Source organism: Anabrus simplex, chromosome 1 (genome assembly GCF_040414725.1).
Source record: "Anabrus simplex isolate iqAnaSimp1 chromosome 1, ASM4041472v1, whole genome shotgun sequence".
In the NCBI taxonomy this organism is placed as follows: Eukaryota; Metazoa; Arthropoda; class Insecta; order Orthoptera; family Tettigoniidae; genus Anabrus; species Anabrus simplex.
Genome location: NC_090265.1, coordinates 344,783,939 through 344,806,970, shown reverse-complemented (window position 1 = coordinate 344,806,970; position 23,032 = coordinate 344,783,939). Strand labels below are relative to the sequence as shown.

General features: G+C 38.1%; 1 protein-coding gene across 1 annotated transcript in view; it reads right to left on the bottom strand.

Moving 5' to 3' along the window:
* Nucleotides 1-14,922: 14,922 nt before the first annotated feature.
* The window catches only part of LOC136856771 (ribosome biogenesis protein BMS1 homolog), a 317,735-nt gene continuing 309,625 nt past the window's right edge, over nt 14,923-23,032 (bottom strand). Inside the window, exon 19 of the mRNA XM_067134870.2 lies at nt 14,923-15,256. Coding sequence (XP_066990971.2) covers nt 15,041-15,256 — 216 coding nt within the window. The 3' untranslated portion in view covers nt 14,923-15,040. The remainder of the gene's footprint in view (nt 15,257-23,032) is intronic.

Sequence of the window (23,032 nt, the reverse complement as noted above, 5' to 3'; positions counted from 1 at the left end):
TGTTCATGTATCATGATTTTTTCTTCTTTTTTTTGCTAGTGGCTTTACGTCTTATCGACACACATAGATCTTATGGCAACGATGGGATAGGAAAGGCTTAGAAGTAGGAAGTACCGGCCGTGGCCTTAATTAAGGTACATCCTCAGCATTTGCCTGGTGTGAAATGGGAAACCACGGAAAACATCTTCAGGGCTGCTGACAGTGGGATTCAAATCCACTATTCCCCAGATGCAAGCTCACAGCCCCGTGCCCCTAACCGCACGGCCAACTCGCCTGGTATGATTGTTTTGTAGGTTATAACATACGAATGTAATATTATTATCATCATTTATTTATTTATTCATTCATTCATTCATTTTGTTGTAAACACTTAGTATTTTAACTATCACAGCAGCTACACAAGCTGTGAAAGTGAAGTTCCCTTAGAAACGACTACCTGGATTTTCGAATGTACAAGGCTTCCTTGATTTACAGTGGTCAAAGAATCCAAATGGAAATTTCCTGTTGAATTAAAGCAGTAATAGTAACCTACTACCATATAAACATCTGTTAGTTAATGTAAAGTATGGTTGCATTTGGAAATCAAAGAGATTCTATCTTTCTTTATTCAATTTAAAACAAAATTATATGAAAATAAATCAAAATAATGTTTGCAATTATCAGTAAATGAAAGCACGAGTATTTACAGTGTAATATTCTACATACACTATGCAAAGAACAAAACAATTAAACTCACCAATATAATTTCTGCTGCAGCATTGTTGTCTTCCTCCAGAGTATGTCTTGGAATTAAATCCCTATTATTTATGTGTAAGTCCTAAATTTCATTTTAAAAAATCAAAATAATGTTTGCAATTATCAGTAAAAGAATGGACAAATATTTACAGTGTAATATTCTACATACATTATGCAAAGAACAAAACAATTAAACTCACCAATATAATTTCTGCTGCAGCATTGTTGTCTTCCTCCAGAGTATGTCTTCAAATGAAATCACTATTATTTACGTGTAAGTCCTAAATTTCATTCAAGGCTGTGTTACATATGCAGATAAAATATTTACAAATTGAAGATGATGCATCACCAGTTCAACACATTATGACAGTATGCCAGATCTTGCTAGACTCTGCCATCTTGACCAGGCAGCCCCTTCAATGTTTGGTTTAAAAAGTTGAGACTCTTCTCGGAATGTTCAGAATGTTTCTGAGAGAAAACTCTCTTCACAGTTCCCTTTTGACATAAATGTCTTATGTCTGGCAGTCACCTGAAATTAGTGGTACAAAATGTGTAACGCGATGCTACCTAGCAACTGTTGATGGATGGCCATGACCGAGAGGCATTTGATTTTCCCAAAGGGAAATTAGATACCATTCTTTAAGGCTTCTTTGAACCTTCAAGAACAGCTTGCCATAATACATAGAATACAGAGCCAATGACCTTTCAACTGCCAAACTTTTGAGAGCGAGTAAGAAGAAAAGATAGTATCGCACTCTTTCCCTTTCAATGATTTTATTCAGAATCATATAAAGGAATGAAACAACGATAAACAGCTCCATTCTTTTCCCTCATTTTATGATCCTGCTTTGAACTTACCCTGCTAAATATACCATAGCTCTCAGATAAACTTTGAAAATTAAAGAATATTTTATTGTGGTCAGGAAGCAGCATCTCGAAATGGCTACATTTTGTCATCAAGCAACAGCCATCCAGCTACGAGACCTTAAATTCTGCTACATTTAGCCGGTTCCAGCTACAGTTGGCAATGCTCCAGGACCTCATCAACCAATCAAATGAGTAGAAATAATCAATATATTTCTATATCAATATATTGATTGTTGATATCCTGCAATTCGAGGTATCGAAATTTATTCCTATGCTATCTAGCAATTTTAAATGCATGTCATTTAAACCTTTTAGTGCCAGGAGCTTATGCTGTATGTTCAGACTTGCTCTGAAGTTTATATATAATCATTTATTGTGATCTTGTATTAGTTGACACTACCAAGGAATGAGCAAAGAAACTGCAGAAGGCAATGAACTCTTGCATCCATTTTATTTTTACATTAGAATATATCACCCATGTCACCTCCTACTATGAGATACCTGTCTGGTCAAAGCTTAAGCAAACAAGATATTTACACATTGCTACATTCATACTTTCTTTCATATGAAGCACCTGCTGTATCTTACCTCAGATCTTATATACATACCTCTCCTCAATCATCAGCATTATAGCCTGATCCAACTCCTTGTTTACTATACCCATAAATCGTACATCAGTGTACGACCGTTCATTCCTTGGAAATAATATATTTCTGTATCAATATAATGATTATTGATATTCTGCAATTTGAGGTATCAAAATTAATTTTCCTTACGCTCTCTAGCAATTTTAACCCCTATGCACCCGTAAGCGGACTGGTACGCGCTTGAGCGGCTGGGCCAGGACTCCACAAGCGGACTGGTACGTCGGGATGCAAGGTCGCATATTGGAGACATTTGTGACATCTGTTGGCATTTTCCGGAAACAACTCTAATTGAAATCTGTTCTTGGTGTCTCAACGTGTCACCAGAGTACTCTGATATGCAACTTTGGCAAAGAGAATTGATTAAAATATCGATCGAGAAATCTGTATTCTGTTATTGACAAGATGGCTGACTGAGAAGGAAGTTGCTTGCTCGCGCGAAATGCTCAGTAATAGCGAAATTCAAAGCATATTTGATGTTTTAGGCTCTGATTTCAGCAGTATTAGTGAGGAAGAAGTTATTAGTGATCCTGTGCATGAATGAAAACGAAATATATCACCAGAGATCTTTCGCGTAGTAATATCGTACGACATTGAATGCCGAATGAACTTTCTCCCGCCCCTCAAGATCCGATTGCGACTGCCGGATTTGAACCTACGATCTTGGTACCTGGATGTGAACACTTTACCACTGATCCTCAGAATGAATAATAATAATAATAATAATAATAATAATAATAATACACCGAGAGAGACATACGGCTGTAAGTTCGTATTTGGGATATAGGTTCGAATCTCTTCATTCACTTACTCATGATTTGTTTCCCATTAATTCCTTATTTCCAAATCAGGCAAATGTTAGGCTCATGTCGTATTGGTTTCCTATTATTTCCTTATTTCAAATCAGGCAAATGTGAGGCTCGTGCCGTATAATTAAGACCATAACACACACTAAAGAACTTCCGAGGTGAGATAAGGTAATGAAAAATTTAAGATTTCAAAGGGATTTTTTATGTGTTATATTTCTGTAGTAAAGTTCTGTTTTTGGTGTCATGAGCAATAGTGTGGAATTTCTCAATAATATACAACAGGTCCCGTGGTAATACGCGCAGTCGAACACCCACTATACTGTTTTAACCGAAAGCTTGCAACACCCAGGTTGCATACTAAAAAGTTGGCGGATTCCTAGCAATGTCAGAGCAAAGGGCGGGTGGATGCATATGGGTTAAACGCATGTCATTTAAACCTTTTAGTGCCTGGAGCTTATGTTGTATGTTCAGACTTGTTCTGAAGTTTATATATAATCATTTATTGTAATGTTGTATTAGTTGACACTACCAAGTAGTGTTGGCTACTGAGTGCATGATTCGAAGCAGTGTATCGATTCATTCAAGTGTCCGAGTGAACCAATTCATATGAACGGCGAGCTCACGGCACACGATTCAGCTGACTTGCAGTGGACAGTGCTGAGTGGTGCACTCACGGCTCACTGGACATTGGCAGGGAGCCGAGCTCCCGCTGCAGGGCACACTGAAAAAATCATGCGCAATCACGGCTCCGTGAGACACAAAACACACACGGCTCCTTATCGGCATGCTGGACACTGGCGGGGAACCGAACTTATGCTGCAGCGAGACATACAATGAGCCATGGCACACCAAAAGAATCGTACACAGTCACGGATCAGTGATACACAACACACACACACACACACGGTTCATTATCGGTACAATGGACATTGGCGGAGAGCCAAACTTTCTCAGAAGCAATACATACAAAGCGATGGTACACTGAAAGAATCGTATGCTATAATGGACTCTCGAGCTCAGCTCATTTGAAAATAATACCCACTTGCATTCATTGTCCTCTTCTTACAGGGAGTTTTAAATAATAGATGGATTTATTTGCAGTGTTAAAAAGGTAGTCAAAACATAATTCCAAAGTACCTAGCTTGTAAGTATGTAGGCCATTAGGTTATTCTATTTAGAGTATTAGTTTAATCAATCAGTATTTTTATAACTAGTTGACGTTCGACAATTAATTAAACTCAGTTCTCTAGCCTTCCCATCTGGCTGAATGCGTTGGTATTCGAAGGTGCTCAGCCTCGTGTTGGTAGATTTTCTGGCACGTACAAGTGCTCCTACAGGATTAAATTCCGACACCTCGGCATGTCCATAAACCATAAAAATTGTTAGTGGAACGTAAACCCAGTAACATTATTATCTAGCCTACCCTATGACTATGAGTCATGCTCATGATCACTCAAAATTGTCTCTCATACTAGCCGGTGATGTGAACTGTAGGACAGACCGTGAGTCCACAAAGACGAAACTCGTACTGGATTTTCTGGAAGCAGAGGGTTTATCCCTTCTCAATGATCCAGACCAACACACATACTTCTCACATAATGGGAGCAGTACAATAGATCTTGTCTTTTCAAACATGAAGGGACTTCACTTCATGAAACAGATAGTACTTCAAGATGTAATTATCAGAAAAGCACTTACCAGTCGAGACAACTTTCATCAAGAGAAATCCCAGGATGATTAATAGTGACCGTCTAGTAGAGGAAATAGCAAAAGCACCGGATCTACTAAACATGATACGACATGGAGATTTGAACGAAGTAATATGTACAATGGAAAACTTGTTAGAAAATTCAAAGGAATTAGCAAGATCACATAAATGCAGAGCTAAACCATGGTTTAATGGTACTTGCTATGAGGCAAGAATAAATGCCATTGATGCTCTTCATGCAGTGACTCGTACAAAAACTGACACAAACGTACAGAATTATTCGACATTAAGGAGATTTTACAAAAAGATAGTTAAGGAAGCTAAGGAAGCGTATCAGCATCAAATGGAAATCCAATTGGTAGAAAAGGCAGAAGAAAACCCATATAAGGCTCTGCAACCAAGGCAACCGAAATTTCCTTGGTACATGGCAATGGAAACATGGACATCACATTTTGGCAAAGTACTGCAAGCGAGGGATTCCCGACCGATTAAGAGAAATACCAATGAAACAGATTTAAATATCCAGCTGTTCACAGAGGATGAAGTAGAAGCAGCCATTCTGCAGAGTAACGATGGAAAGGCTTGTGGTCCAGATAACATCTTCAATGAACATCTCGAACAAACCTTAACAGTGTTCAAAGCAGTTTGGACAGCCATCATGAATCAATGCCTCATACGAGGAACCATCCCTGACAGATGGAGGTACGCCACTCTAAAAATGTTTTACAAGGGGAAAGGAAATACTGGAGACCGCAATGCTCATCGGGGTATCGCTTTAGAATGCATTCCGTTCAAGATACTGACAAAGCTTATCACAAATAGATTGACTGACCTTGTGGACTGTCAAATACCTGAGGAGCAATTTGGGTTTCGCAAGGGAAGATCTACTCTACAAGCAGTTAAGCGTCTACAAGATGACATACAGGAAACGACGAGAAACCCAAAACGAAAATTACATGTATCTTCCATAGACTTTTCAAAGGCCTTTCTTTGACTCAATCAATGGAATGTTACTGTTGGAAAGACTGGAGCATGTCCTGGAAAGTGATACATCTCTCTTAGTTCTGATACGAGACATACTCGCAGAAAACTACGTACAGATTGATGACAATCTGACAATCTATCCTTATATAGCAAACGACTGGAGTGCTTCAGGGGGACCCATTGAGTCCGATCCTGTTTAACATTGTGACCATGGACACAATAACAACAGTAAATTCCAGTAATGTACAAATATATGTTTACGTGGATGACATGGCGATTGCGTCATCATCTCATGCAGATCTGCAAGCAGCCTTCAATAGATTAGTGGAATGGGCCAGCAGAAACGACCTACAGCTGAATGCAAATAAGACAGTAATTATGACATTCAGACGAGGGGGAAGAATTGCATCACATGACACAATTTATTATAAGAACGAATGTGATAATCGCACGGCATCTTACACATAAGGAATCTCTCAGTGGATACAGCGATAAAGCTATTCAGAGTGAAGATCTCACCTATTGTGAGTTACGGATTACATCTAATATGGGACCATCTTTGTAAGAGCAATCTTCTGGAATTGGAAAAGATCAAGGCAATTTATCTAAAAAGAGTACTCAGCGCATCTAAATTTACCCCCTTGCAGTTGGTATATGAGCTGGTGAGAGAAAGGTTCTTTATAGAGGATCTTCGGGAATGGATGCTATTATATTCTACACCTGTGTATCAGAGTGCATTAAAAGAACTACACGACAAGAAATAAATATGGAGCACGTTTTACACCACGGATGCTATGATGACTCAAGATTGGCAATGTCCAAATTATGACCTGCGACATATCATGACGCGATTCACTGTGCATGGATTCCATCACAAAATATGCGACAAGACAAGACATCACGACCCTACTAATGACTGTACTTGCAAAGTGTGTAAGAAACAATGCGATCGGTACCATTTTCGAGAGTGTACGGAAAGAACAACGTCGTTGACCTCATTTTGTAGTGAATGAGCAATGAATGATATTGTATTTATTTCTTGGCCATTGGCTGCATTAAATTCTATTATTATTAAATAAAAAGGTGTATAATCAGAAAACCAGTGGGCTACTGTACATCTCGTGTAGCCTATACAAAATATGACGATTTAAAAAATCCTCTGCTGATAGAAAAAGACATTTTTAAAGATGACCGAGCTAGTTGGCTGTGTGTTTAGGGTCGCGTAGATATGAGCTTGCATTCGGGGGATGGCGGGTTCAAATCCTACCGTCGGCAGCCGTTAAGATGGTTTTCCATGCTTTCCCATTTTCACACCAGCCACATGCTGGTGCTGTACCTTAATTAAGGCCACGGCCGCTTCCTTCCCACTTCTAGCCCTTTCCTATCTCTTCGTTGCCATAAGACCTATCTGTGTTGGTGCGACGTAAAGCAACTCATTTGATTTATATTTAATATGTGGGCTACTTATTGCGGACACAGATATTTTTACATCTAATTATATATATATATATATATATATATATACACACATATAAGAGTTGTGACTTTCAGAGAACAGTGAAAAACCATTAGGTAGTGTATAAAATTTGAGTTATGTTGAGTTATGTTATATATTCTATTCTCTTCTATTCTAATTATTATTATTATTAACTCCGTACGTTTTGTGCTGTAATATATTAAGCAAGTATAGTACTGAATCTGAAAGTTAGATGATCCATAGGAAAGCAGTTCATAGAACGAAGACCAGATGGCAGCAGCAAGCAATGAATGTTGTTGCTGCTGTCTTATCAGTACACACTAAACAGATGCAATAGAATCGATGACTAATGAACCGTGAATCGGCTCACTGTATTGATTCAGTAATGTGAATAGAATCAAATGAATCAATTCATTAAAATGAATCAAATATCCCATCACTACTACCAAGGAACGAACAAAGAAACTTGTTTGCTTAAGCTCTGACCAGGCAGATGTCTCATTGTAGGAGGTGACATGAGTGGTATATTCTAATGTAAAAATAAAATGGATGCAAGAGTTCATTGCCTGCTGCTTTAACATTTTTCGGTGAATCAATAGCTGCACTTACTTCTTTGTCAACCGGTGGTATGATCTTCTCCAAAGGTGTTTTAGATCTGAGAAATAAATCACATTCAAAACACTTTTCAGGTTCATCACTGTTAAGTAATGTTTTGAAGTATTATACTGAATGCAATTGATAATCTTTGGTATAGCAAGTGGTACAGTTTTCGTGCTATGTGACTAGCGAGCTCTCTCAAACTTGAAGAGGATGTCCAAGTCGATTAGTAATACTCATCAGGTGGAGTTCTGTAAACATAATTCAAATATGATATATTTACACATTGGTACACTCATACTTTCTAACTTTCATATGAAGCAACCCTGCCGTATCTTACCTCAGATCTTATACACATATGACAACAATGACATTTACAGTAAGCTACAAAAGTTGAAAACTATAAAAGCAGCTGGAATTGATAAGGTTTCAGGGGATATACTAAAGACAATGGGTTGGGATATAGTATCATATCTGAAGTACTTATTTGATTATTGTTTGCATGCAGGAGCTATACCAAATGAATGGAGAGTTACTATAGTAGCCGCTGTGTACAAAGGAAAGGGTGATAGACATAAAGTTGAAAATTACTGGCCAGTAAGTTTGACTTGCGTTCAACAACTGGCCTGGGTAAGGATTTGGTAGATAACTTAATTTCACAGCCGCGGATTGGGTGTCGGCCTACAGCTGTAGGGGGTGTCAGTCCCAAGCCAGTCTTCTCTTTGCGTCTGACATGTTGGTACTTAATTTTACATTTGTGAGGCCTCTTTCAGACGGCAACTTGATAACTGCAAAGCTGATTTTGAGGTTTATGTAAATGTGGACTCTGATATAGTGTCTGAGCATCCTAAGGATGATATCATTAATGTTGTTGCCGATCAATAATAATAATATGATGGTGCAAGCCTCCATGGCTCAGACGGCAGCGCGTCGGCCTCTCACTGCTGGATACCGTGGTTCAAATCCCGGTCACTCCATGTGAGATTTGTGATGGACAAAGTGGAGCGGGACAGGTTTTTCTCCGGGTACTCCACTTTTCCCTGTCATCTTTCATTCCAGCAACACTCTCCATTCTCATTTCATAGCATCTATCAGTCATTCATAAATCACTTTGGAAGTGGCGACCCCATTGTACTAATAGCCTATATATGATTCATTCATTACAAGACCGACTGGAAAACAGGTTGTAGGTTTTCATTCATGATGATGATGATGATGATGATGATGATGATTCCCAACAAGACGATTTGTACGAGAGATACATGAGCAGACAAGGTGTTAAGTGCAGTGGCTATTGTTTTTTGCTAGCCCTGTGGTAACTCCATTCAGTACTTCCTAGAAGTACTAGGGAGCTCCCAGCCGACTTGGAGGGCACGGTTGCCTTTTCCGTGTATTGTTCCCTTCGTCTGGTTTCCCAAGAGTTTCTGGGAGGTGCAACGAGAATGTTCCCTTTCTAATCATCCGTACTATAAAAAGGAGGCTAGCTGTGAATAGTCAGTCAGTATCAGAGTGAGAGTTGGGATCAGTATGTTGGAGTTCAGTGGCTGGACTGAGGACGGCTGTAGTAATGTTGGCTGCCATCAGTGTCCCACCGGAGTCTGAATGAGGAGTTGTTGTGCCGAGTAAGTAGCTGTACTGAGGACGGCTGTAATAGTCTTGGCTACCATCAGTGTCTCGGAGTCAGAGTATCATCGTGTACGGAATGGAATAATGTAAGTACTGCCTTGGGGTACTACTGTATGTGGGGAACAGTGATGTGAGTAGAATTGGAGCAGTGTTAACTGCCAATTGTGCAGAATATTGTAGTCCTGGATAGCACTGCTGAACTGTTGCTGTTCGGTTGTCAGCATTAAGTAGCTTATTGTATTTGACTGAGTGAATGACTGGACTGTCTCTGGAGTCGAACCAAGGAACAGTCATCGTGTGTTGTGTGTTCAAACCTAGGTTTCTGCATGCAACTGCTATGTGTGGTGATTGGACTTGGAGAAGTGAAAGTAAGGCAAACCTGTCAATCACAATTATAACCATCTCAGGTAATACTCACCAACAAACTGGCACACCTACTGAGAGAAGAGGGCAACGATTGATAAATAGACAGCAATTAATGAGTGTCGTCATTCATGGTTGAATAAAATTGTGTGTGTGTGAGTATATTTTGGGTCATCCTGAAATAAATTAGAGCAATAAAACACACAATGTTTTATTCATAACACAATTCTTCGATCCTATATAGAGAATCAGTAGAAAGTAAATAATTGAGTTTCCACAGAACATACTTTTCCCCCAGGTATTAATGGGGGTATGCTCCATATTCCACTACTGTATGTATTCTATTTCCAACAATTTGTTATTAATGTTGTAATTAAATTGATAATCAGCTTGACATGCATTGCTTGTAAGCTTTTGGAAAGCATTCTTCCTGATTACATTAGACACATTTGCAAAATTACTAACCAGTTTGACAGAAAGCAGTTCGGGTTTAGGAAAGATTGTAGTGAGGTCTACTTGTAGGATTCCAGCAAGATATATTGGATAGTTTAGATTCACGAAGTCAAATGGACTGTATTGCTATTGACCTATCGGAGGCTTTTGATAGGGTACTTCATGGAGACTACTCATGAAAATGTGGGTTACTGGACTTTACAAGAGAGTGGTTGAATGGGAGGCTAAATTTCTACAGAATAAAATTCATACAATTAGAGTAGGTAAAGCATTATCTGATCTTCTAATGATTAAGAGGGAGGGGGGCTCTCCCTCAAGGCAGTATTAAAGGAACAATGTTTTCTTATATAGAGTTGAAACTGGTTAAAACATCTCACTCTAGTGTATTTCCCTGATTATTATGCCACTGTTACGAAGTCCCAGTCCATGTCCAATTAAATGAGCTAAAGAAACCTGGATAGCACATTTATTTCACTTTCGTATGCTACATAATTCCTACCGTAGTTAATTTAATATGTATTTTTTGATGATATTTGAAGCCATTTTTTTTTTCAGTTTTGACTCTGTTATAAAGGAATTTAAATTAGCATTCCCAGCCACGTTGCGCACATGACGCACCGGCGATAAATGGCCTGGATAGGGATTTGGTAGAGAACTTAATTTCAAGGCCCTGGACTGTGTAGCGTGGTAGCGTGTTAGCGTGTCTGCCTACAGCTACAGGGAGCGTCAATTCCAAGCCAGCCTTTTCTGCGCTGTTTGGATTGCACAACAGTAGTTCAGCTGATGTGTTGGTGCTTAATTTTACGTTTGTAAGTGAATTGTGTAACAATATATGTAAATTAGGCCTACTCTATTTATGCATTGTGTTTTGCAGGACAGGACATTCAGTTAAGAAGAAAACTAGAGTTTGCAAATGATGAAAAACTAAAATTTATTGAGAAAGTGGATGCTAATACACACACAAAACATATGCAAACTGGCCAGATGTTGGACATTCCTTCGACAACTTTAAACACAATTGTAAGCAACCAAAATAAGATTAAGGACGCTTGTCTGGCAGGAGGAAGCAGTCAAATGAAATGTGTTTGTAAAAGCCAGTTTCCAGATTTAGATGACGTTCTGGTGAAATGGTTTAAACAAGTTTGGGCTTCGAATATTCCTACTGATGGAACAGTGATTTGGGCCAAAGCATCACATTTAGCTGCAAAAATTGGATTATGTAATTTCAAGGCATCTAATGGATGGCTTGAGGGATTAAAAAAAAAAAAAAACTTTCATACAATTCCATATGTGGGGAGGCTGCCAGTGTCAATATCGATACTGTTCAGGTTCGGAGAGATTTTTTTTTTTTTTGCTAGGGGCTTTACGTCACACCGACACAGATAGGCCTTAATGGCGACGATGGGATAGGAAAGGCCTAGGAGTTGGAAGGAAGCGGCCGTGGCCTTAATTAAGGTACAGCCCCAGCATTTGCCTGGTGTGAAAATGGGAAACCACGGAAAACCATCTTCAGGGCTGCCGATAGTGAGATTCGAACCTACTATCTCCCGCGGAGAGATATGACACTGCCAAAAATCTTAAAGGACTGTAACCCTGATGTTGTTTTTAATGGAGATGAAGTGGGGCCATTTTTCTAGTTTCTCCCAAATTCATTGAATCCAGTTAACAAATTCACATGTTCAGGTGTGTATAGAATGAAATGTTCTGATTGCAGCAGTGCGTATATTGATCAAACAGGCAGAAGTTTCAAAACTCAGTATTCGGAGCATGTAAACGCTGTCAAGCATAATAGATTCTCTGCTTTGGGTATACATGTTCATGAGTCTAATCATCATTTCTCCACCATCCAATAAGATTTGGAACATTCTTTATTTCAGTAAAAAATAAAGGCCTCTTTCTCAATATCCTAGAAGAGTACTTATATCTTTAGAGAAGCTTTCTAATTCTGCTTTCAATTTGAATGAAATTTCCAAAAAATCTAATGTCCTCATTGAGTGAATTATTTTCTTAGCACCCAAGTATTACTCAAAAAAATTCAATACAAGTCATACAAATGATCATCCTAACAGTTTCCCTCTTTCTTCTCTTGTACCTTCCTCATTCCAACTTTCCTCTCTGTCTTCCCTCCTTCCCCTTCCTTCTACTTCCTCCTCTGCTATGCCACAACAAATTCAAAGCTGTAGTTGACACTGACAGCTGTGCTGGGTGCACGACTGTAACCTCGAAAGGTAAGCTCTCTCTCTTTTATCAGTCACATTGTATTGTAACCAAAGAAGATTGTTCCTTCCATGATACGGCTGTTGACATGCACATCAACAACTAACCAGTTTTATTTGCGTCAACACTGTGATATTCTCTTGTAATGTATATTTTACTATGATCCAGGGTGGGACTACCAATAGACAATGGCATTTTACATCACCCTTATTTGACACAAGTGCAATTTCGAATGCAGCTACACCAAAATCATTTTCAAGTAATCTTGTGATCTACTAGCTTTTATCTCAAATCCACTTGACCATTATCAAGTGTCTAATGTTTGGATTTTTAAATGTGTACATTAGTGTATTTTATGCATTTGTATTTGTAGTCTTAATTCAGGAAGTTTAACCCCCCTTTTGTTCATGACGACACTATGTCCTTGTAAGTCCAATTGTTATGATGAATAGCTGAGGATGACCGCTATGTATGGACGAAACTAGTACTGTTTGAGAGTAAAACTCTATATTGAGTAGGTGGAGAATACATTAAAGTTTGTAAAAAGTAAGCCTAATTCACCTGTTTTCTTGAATTTCTTATCATATTCTTTAGCCCATTAACTGACATGGGATCTCTTCTCAGCTGTTTCCGTCAGCGGCATTCCCGAAATGCAGCATTGCTATTGTTATTCCCATTCTGGTAAAACAACTTGACTAGCAGTGCACGGTCTCCTCAATAGACACTATGTTTCACAAGGAAAAGTTTAACTTTCCAAGTTTCAATGAACATTCACTTCACAAAAGGAATCAACATGCGTCACCAAGTGACAACCAAGGAAATGACACAACGCAATTCCACCAGAAGAACATTCCAATGTCAGAGTTACGTAATGTAGCATCTTCTAACTGCTTACACTGCCACCTGGTGGCAAGATTTGAAATTAATTATTTTTCTAGCATAATTTGCGAGCGCATTGCTTAGTTAGCATATCTACAAAATTTCAGATTTGTACAATCATTACAGCCTGTGCTGTGCTGGGCTGAACACCGTTGGTTAAATTGCGGACACCTGGTATAAACTTTCATACCGGTCTTGTGAATGTATAAAATTGGAAATTTTCAGCAAGGAAATTTTTACTGAGTTTACATTACAACAGCGTTAACTTAGGATTGAATTAAATATTTTGATGGCTGGTTCAATGCAACAACTTTTAAAATTTGCTTTGGTGTTCCTTCTCCTTTACGGTCTTGAAATGTTTAGTAAATTCTACAGTTTCCTATTACAATAAGCCATAAAATTTCTTTAAAAAATTTAGTATAAGCAAAGGAATTTTAATTTTAAGGCTATAAAATATGAAATTAATCTGGAAAAAGGGTAGGTGAAGGGATTCATACTAGTGAGTGACATTTATAAGCCTCTCTGCACTGTTAAGAAGTGATGAGATTCAGTTCATGAATTCTTCAATAGATTAGTCTCCTCCAGCACAAATGATGCTTCCTATGAAATATGAATGCAAAATGGAAACACATCTATCTGAGGTGAGTCAAAAGGTCATTAACCTTGGAATAATTAAGCATGGCTGGTTTCACTCTTAACAGTATAGAGAATAGCTCAATGACAACTTACAGTAATTCTAGACAAATGATTTCTAACGTCATCTTCCTAGGTAGTGAGGTGATGATTATTGTTTTAAGAGGAAGTACAACTAAGCAATTGTCTTTAACCAACAGGGGGATGTCATCCTTCCACTCAATTTTCTCTTTATATACCTACTGTAAGTACTATGAAGGACTGAATTTATTAATTCAGTTCAACTCTGCATTCAAAGTTTCTTGTACTCTTCAATTATTCTTATATTTTGAACAATGTTATTGGCTGGAATGATGGATATACTTACCTAAACACTGTTGCTGAGGTATTAAAAAATATATTGGGTGGTCCACCAGCCCCTTGCGATCCAGTTTTATGCATCCCTTCACATTAACTACAATTCTGAAAGACATCGGTCCCTCTCCCTAAACCGGGGTAACATATCGAGATGTGTGTTTACGGGTTGGAAGACAGCAGAAATCGTGAGCACCACTATTAATTCCGCACCCGCTTGCCATGTGAGCTACGCGATACTTGACTTCCGGCGCCCACTTCCCAGCCTATACAGTACCGTGCTCCAGGTCTGTGAGTCCACCTCCTGTTTTAAAGTACATGTTCTGCGTATCTGTACTTGTTTTACTGGTTCATTCGAGGTACCCATAATAAATTAACAGCGGCGCTCACGATTCCTGCTGTCGTCTAGGCCATAAACACACACCCTGTTATATTACCCTGGTTTAGGGAGAGGGGCCGATGTCTTTCAGAATTGTAGTAAATGTGAAGGGATGCATAAAACTGGATCGCAAGAGGCTAGTGGACCACCCGGTATATATAATCAGGAAGAACCAAATGATGAGTAAGTACTTCAAAACATACGAATAACAACATTTTACTAGCAGCTATACATTTAAAATGAGCACTTAACTGTTCATACTTCATATGAAATGCTCTTCCTAACTCTGTCAGATCAAAATAAGATGCACTATTGTCACCTTCTGTATGAAGACACTTTGTTTTTCTTCTGTTCCATTTTGCTAAGAACACGGAAAAGTTGTTTCCGAGCTTCCTTCTGTTTACGTAGCATTTTCTGTTCCTCTTTCTGAAGTTCTTTGCGGCGCTCCTCCTTCTTCTTCGCCAGTGCTTGCTTTACTTGCTCTTGTTTATGATCATATGAAGTCTTGAGCATCTTCATCATGGCTACCACCTGTTGAATAAAGTTAGTTTCTTTGTGAAATTTAGGCAACACAGGTACCAAGAAGGCAAGAGAAAACATACATAGGAATAGAACTACTTATTTCACTTTGAGTTTGTCACTTGCTTACAGCTTTGAGCAATAGATACCTAACCTTTTCTTAGAGAAGCCAGGAATGTATAAATAGACCTACACCATTAAAAAAAAATTCAATACAGTAGTTTTCATTTCACTTATACAAGCAGAGTTGTACCTAGAGTTCCAGACATGATAGCACCTGGACTGTATACAGTATCAATTTATTGAAAGAAATTGGACACTTTGTAGCTTAAGATTATGAACACGTGTCACTTTGTCTAATTTATTACAGCATTAGCTATTTGACAAGTTCAAGCTGCTGCAGTTACAAGGAATTTCATCTGATGAGGTAGTCCTGGTTAACTCAACCACTGTAAACATTAGCACTGAAGGAATTTTCTCTGAGAGTAGAGCTGGTTGGGGTTGACCTCACTGACCTTACTTCCTTCCACTTCATCATTATCCAAAGGACAAAAACAGCAACTCTGGAACTTTACAGGACTTCATCATGTCCTAAAAGCCATGGAACTTACAATTTGACAATGAATCTAATAGGATCCAACTTTCCATTTTAAAATCTGACTCATGTTGTCCGAGTTTTCAATCATAACAACACTGGTGAGAAGCTACTGACTAAGTTGCTCAACTATCATACCCACTCCTGATAGTCCAGATTGCAAATATTAGTGTCCTTGACCTACATAAATTAGAATTAATTTGTATTGGAATAAATTTATTGTATTATATTTCCAATCAGGAAACTGTACAGCTTATGCAATTACTACACTGTATGAGAGGGAAGAATGGAACTATGCAACTTAAGTCATTAAATAAAAGTCATTAAATAAGATGAAATTAGTAACAGAACAATATAAAAAACAAATATTTTTTTTTTGGTAAGAGTCTCAATTAACTGTACAGTCTTTTCAAAACAGATGACAATGCACCCGTTGAAAATTTGCCAGCAATATATCACTAGTAAGCGATACTGCTTAAACTCGGACACATCTCAAGCGTGCAAAACAACTTACGAAAAAAGCGATGCATGCTTGTGACAGCTCAACATACTCACCATTACAGACTTTTAAACAAGAAGGATAATAGAGTTGACTCTCATTTAGTATGAGATATATGAGATTGTTTCATTGTGTCAGTTATGGATAAAAAAGCAAAGGAGTTATCTTATATAAAGAGCAAACCCTAGTGAAAAAATAGATCTGGCACCACAATGGACTTTCCACATTCGAGAGGAGAGAAGGAAAAAAAATGACCTGCAATGTGGCAGTGGTATGATCTGCGCTGGGTAGATCCCTTGCTCCATGTCCTTGGCTTCTATGCCCATGCTGCAATCTTCCATAAGCAAAGAGATCACACAACCCATTATGTAAGCTAAAGCACTGCAGGGAGTTGGATATGTCACTCATGAAGAGGTAATTGAGATGGTTACACAAATAAATTCAAGGCAAATAGGCACCACTGCCCCCATGTTAGTTCAAAGAAGGCCTATATACCACATCCGACAGAGTGGTTTGAAACCAGCTTTAATCAGCCATTTGATGTGCATCAGGAAGAAATGACTACTTATGACTAACAACCATTGTCCGACTCGTTGGCTGAACGGTCAGAGTACTGGCCTTCGGTTCAGAGGGTCCCGGGTTCGATTCCCGGCTGGGTTGGGGATTTTAACCTTAATTGGTTAATTCCTACGGCACGGGGGCTGGGTGTATGTGTTGTCTTCATCATCATTCATCCTCATAACGATGCGCAGGTCGCCTACGGGAGTCAAATAGAAAGACCTGTACCTGGCGAGCCGAACCCGTCCTGGGATATCCCAGCACTAAAAAGCCATACGACATTTAATTTCACCAACAACCATTAAATATAAGGAACAGTAAGAGCTAGGAGATATAGACTGATGACTGGTGCTCACAATACTGTAACATCAAGGTTGCTAACATCTGCCATGATTTCAGGATCTCCAGCATAGTGATAAAAAAATGTTTCTATGACTGTTCTCAAGGATCAATCAATTGCCCTCTTGCAGAACCATCTTCACGTTTGGAAAGTGATATAAATCCTAGCGAGTTCTTTTCTCCATTTCCCTCTTGTGAATCAAACTATGTAAATGTTACCATTGATGCTTTCACGGTCTGTACTTACAGACATGATATAGGCTTTGGGCTTATGCAGTGTCAAGAAAATAAGGTGAAATTCTTTATGGTTTGCATTGAACTTTGCTCTGCGTCATCAGAAAAAAAATCTTGACTGTCCACGAGAAAGGCTTCTCAAACAAAGAGGTTTGAATTTAGACATTATAACAGAAGTGGAAATGGTACGTTCGTTCGTCACCAGATGGCTCCCTGGACGCGGTACAGTGCTAACGTTCGAAGCGGAAACTAACGGAACCATCAGAATCAGTCTGAGAGGGTCACATAACATAACAGGTGTACACACATATGAAGGTGTGACATAGACACAAGCCTGAAATGAAACATCTGGCGATGAGGAACGTATGAATTTGGAAAACACCGAAACGAAATAACAATAGTGAAGGGACAGGGAAGGGAACTACATACGTAAATCCTTAATGGCTGGCAATCAGGTATTACTTAATTGATAGCCAGTGTCCCTGTTGAAATAGTTAGGATTTCTTCGTATTTCCACAGCTTACCAATATAAATGGTCCGTTATTGGACATTATAAATTTTCCAGCTAACTCATTCCTGGTTGCCAGCGTTTCGCCCCAGTGTGCTAAGTTGGGCTCGTGGCTTGGTAAATAGCACACCCACCAAGACGCATGGCTAATGTGCTATTTACCAACTGATGAGCCCAACTTAGCACACTGGAGCGAAACGCTGGCAACCAGGAATGAGTTCGCTGGAAAATTGATAATGTCCAATAATGGACCAATTTTATTGGTATTATAAATTTACTAATTCAGGACAAATATTTCAGGTTCCCCATGGGAATCAACATCTATATCATCTGATGGCTAGGCAGGCATCAATTTTTGGAATGAGACAAAGTCTCTCATAGTGCAGTGGTACTGCCAGTGGCTGCAAGTAGCCTACGTAGTGACCTCCACGGTATGCACTAGCCATGCGTCTGTGTGGGTGCACTATTTACCAACTGATGAGCCAAACTTAGCACACTGGGGTGAAACGCTGGCAACCAAGAATGAGTTAGTCTATATCATTTCCATAGCTCCCCATATTTATTTATTTATTTATTTATTTATTTATTTATTTATTTATTTGTGTCTTTATTAAGTGGCGAAGTTAGGGCTCTTGGCCCTCTCTTACACTTAACCACATACAATTTTTTTTATTTTTACAGTATTAATCTAAAATATCATTGTAATCAATTACTGTTATTGAGATATGTAAGTCAGATAAGGAATTACAATAATACAATTAAGGTTACTAATGATGAAAAATTATAGGATAAATAGAGAGTGGATAATAACAAAAGAAATATATCAACTTATAACCTAAAGAATATATCTACAACTAGCTTAAAGAAAACTTATTCAAATATAAGGCTAAAATAAATTAACTGAATATTAGTATGTTACGATCAGAGTGTACTAAAATCGATGTTACTATGTAGTCTATTTCTACGAACAGTCTATAGCCTTAAATGAGAGTACTAAGAACGTAAATGGGATAGCCTAAGAAATTAAATCTAGTACGTCATATTTGGTTTCATTCACATGTCATTCACTCTTACATTCATTCGAGTCAACTGTATGTACTCTGGAGGAATTTACGGTAGGCTGTTTTAAATGTCCTACACAAGCAAGACTTTTTAATATCATCTGGGATCGTATTCCATAACCTCATAGCAGAGATCAGGAATGAATGGCTGTAGGTATTCATTCAATGCGGTGCTATTTCAAGTAGTGATCCGGAACGAGTGTTAATTTTGTGGAACGAAGAAAGAAGCCTAAAATTGGACAATAGGTAGGTGGGGCTGTTTGAAGAAAACAACTGATAGACGAGGGTCATTTGGTGCGTTTTTCTACGGTAATTTAAACGTAGCCATCCCAACTTTTTGTAGTATGGTGTTATATGAGCATCATGTCGGAGCTGGAAGGCATATCGAATGCAAGAGTTCTGTACATGTTGTAGCTTTGTTGCTTGTTCACAGGAGATCAGTCAATAAACTGTCACAGTAGTCAAAGATTGGAAATAGAAGTGTTTGTATGAGTTTTAATTTAAGGTCCAGTGGGAGAACATTTTTATGACGCTTCAAAGGATAAATAGATGCATGTACTTTTCTGCACACATTGGTTATATGCTCATTCCAGGTCAGAGTCTCATTTAAGGTGACCCCAAGGTTTGTAACAATCTTGGAGTATGGCACTTCAGTATCATCAATGGTAATTGGAGGAGGATTGTGATTACTATTTAGAGTACATAGTAATTTTTTGTGTCCAATTATTATGCTTTGGGTCTTTCGTGGGTTGATGAGTAAGGCATTGTTCCTGGCATACGTTGTGAGTCGTCGTAGGTCTGTATTCATATGCTGGATCGCTTCGCATATACTATCTAGACTGATATGGTAATATACCTGTAGGTCATCAGCAAACAGATGGTATTTACAGTGGACAAGTGGGGATGAAATATTGATATGCAGGCTGAATAATAAAGGTCCAAGCACAGATCCTTGAGGCACGCCAGATAATCTGATAGCCCATTTGGACGTAACATCATTTACTGAGACACACTGACGACGATTTGTGAGGTAGGATATAAAGAAATTGAGCGCATTCCGGTCAACGCCAAGGGAGCGCAATTTTGAAAGGAGTAGTTGTATGTTGACTGTATCAAATGCACTGCTAAAATCAAGGAGTGTGAGTACCATCACCTGTCGCTTATCCATAGCAAGCCTGATATCATCTGTTACCCAAAGGAGTGCTGTTGTCGTACTGTGGCCCTTCCTGAAGCCAGATTGCAACGGGTCTAGTAGTGAATGATTTGTGAGATATTCAGTTAGTTGCTCGTGAATAAGTCGTTCAAGGGCTTTCACAAGCGGAGGGAGTATTGATATAGGGCGGTAGTCTGATGGATAATTTGATGTGGTGTTCTTTAATACTGGAATCACCAGAGCATCCTTCCAAATGTCTGGAAAAGTTCCTGAATTTATACAGTAATTGAAGATATGAGTAATGATCGGTAATACTGCGCCGATGACATTTTTTATGAAGCCTACTGGAATATGATCTGCTCCTTTCGCTTGAGATTTAATGGAATTTAAAATTCATTTTACTTCGTTTATATTGACAGTTCGCAATGAGAATGTCGGTTCAATATTCAAGTAATTGCCATTTTCGTGTAACGGGATTCCAGATTGGGGTCGAGTTTCTTTGATTTGATTACCAGTGAAATGAGAGTTAAGTGTGTCCAACGATATTGTTGGAATATGAGGTTCTTTAATTTTTCCTATTCCTATTGAACGTAACTGATTCCACGCATTAACCATATTGAGATTTTTGGTTTGATTTCTGATATATTTAAATTTACTGTTTCTAATTAATTGTTTTGTTTTGTTCCATAGACGACAGTATTGTTTGTAATCCGTTTGCTCTTTTGTTGCTCTATACCGGTGAAACAAAGCATTACATGTAACTAATCTCATTATTAGACCCGTATTGAACTATGCTATGATATACTAACAATTTGTTGGTTATTTTGATCCACCTTTTCAATACAAATTACAGTTTGTGTTGCTAAGTTGTAATGTTACAACAGTAATTTACCGGGACATGTTTCGCTTTTATTCACAAGCATCATCAGCCTATACAATTGCCTCAAGGTTTGTCATATTTGGATTGTTGTTACAAATTTCATTACATTGAATGTAAATCTAATTTCAGTGATAACAATATTTAAAACACAAGAATTGTATACACATTAAAAATTATGACAATATGATTTGCAATGTTACAATGGAGTAACTCTTAATTCTAAAACACATTGACGTCCAAAACACAGTTTTTACCATTTGAAAATTTGGCTAAAAATTGTTTGCAATGTTAAAATAAAATTGATTCAACTATAATTTGGCATTAAAATTTGAGTCATAAATATAAATATTGGATGTTAATATATAGGAGCCATAGTTTCTGAAGTGCGTTGGTTTCTAGAATACAGTAACATTTCAGTATTGAGAATTTTAGTTAAGAATTGTGCTCTCTAAATAATGTTATTTAAAAAGACTGTAATTTTGCATTATGCGTGATTAGTCATGATGATAATCTAGCATTGAAGTCTTGGGTTCTGTGGAAAATGGCTTCTAGATTTGATGAGGCTTGCTGCTGCAGTTTGGCTATTTGATCAGAGGAAGTATTGACATATTTAATTCTTATTTGTAGCGACCAGACTCTCCGTTGGAAGTTGATTGTTTTGATGTAAGTTATGGTTAAAAGGGGCTTCAATCCAAATTTTGAGTATCTGATTATGTTTCTTTTGATATATAGAATGGAAGAAGCATCCCTTTGTCTGCTGCTACAGAATCTTGTGGACCTTATTGCGTTACTGTGACTATTGTGGCCACAATACTTCCTCTGATCAAACAGCCAAACTGCAGCAGCAAGCCTCATCAAATCTAGAAGCCATTTTCCAACGAACCCAAGACTTCAATTCTAGATTATCATCATGACTAATCACGCATAATGCAAAATTACAGTCTTTTTAGATAACATTATTTAGAGAGCACAATTCTTAACTAAAATTCTCAATACTGAAATGTTACTGTATTCTAGAAACCAACGCACTTCAGAAACTATGGCTCCTATATATTAACATCCAATATTTATATTTATGACTCAAATTTTAATGCCAAATTATAGTTGAATCAATTTTATTGTAACATTGCAAACAATTTTTAGCCAAATTTTCAAATGGTAAAAACTGTGTTTTGGACGTCAATGTGTTTTAGAATTAAGAGTTACTCCATTTTAACATTGCAAATCATATTGTCATAATTTTTAATGTGTATACAATTCTTGTGTTTTAAATATTGTTATCACTGAAATTAGATTTACATTCAATGTAATGAAATTTGTAACAACAATCCAAACATGACAAACCTTGAGGCAATTGTATAGGCTGATGATGCTTGTGAATAAAAGCGAAACATGTCCCGGTAAATTACTGTTGTAACATTACAACTTAGCAACACAAACTGTAATTTGTATTGAAAAGGTGGATCAAAATAACCAACAAATTGTTAGTATATCATATAGAAACAAAGCATCACGGCGGGCCATTGTTGCTTGTATCTCAGTGTTTAACCACGGAGCAGGAGGGCGAGTAACCCTTGCCTGCAGAACGGGAGCATGCTTGTCATAGAGTCCTAACAATAAGGAGTTAAATCGATGTACTTTCAAATTCACGTTGTACAATTGTCGTATGTCGTCCCAAGGTAAATTATATGCGTCATATTGTAGTAGAGTTAAGTCTATATTTTTCATGTCTCTGTAGTTTACATACTTAGCTTTACACTTCGGCACCCGCAGTGAGTAGCACAGATAGATAAGATCGTGTGTAGAGATACCAGGGACAGAGATTTGTCCGTGCTTGACAGCCTTATGGGAATTACTTGTCACTAAGTAGTCAATTAGAGTGTGGGTTGAGCCGTTACGTGTGTGTACGTGATTAGTTGCGTCTAATGGTAAGAGGGTCATGTCCATTGACATGAGCAGCC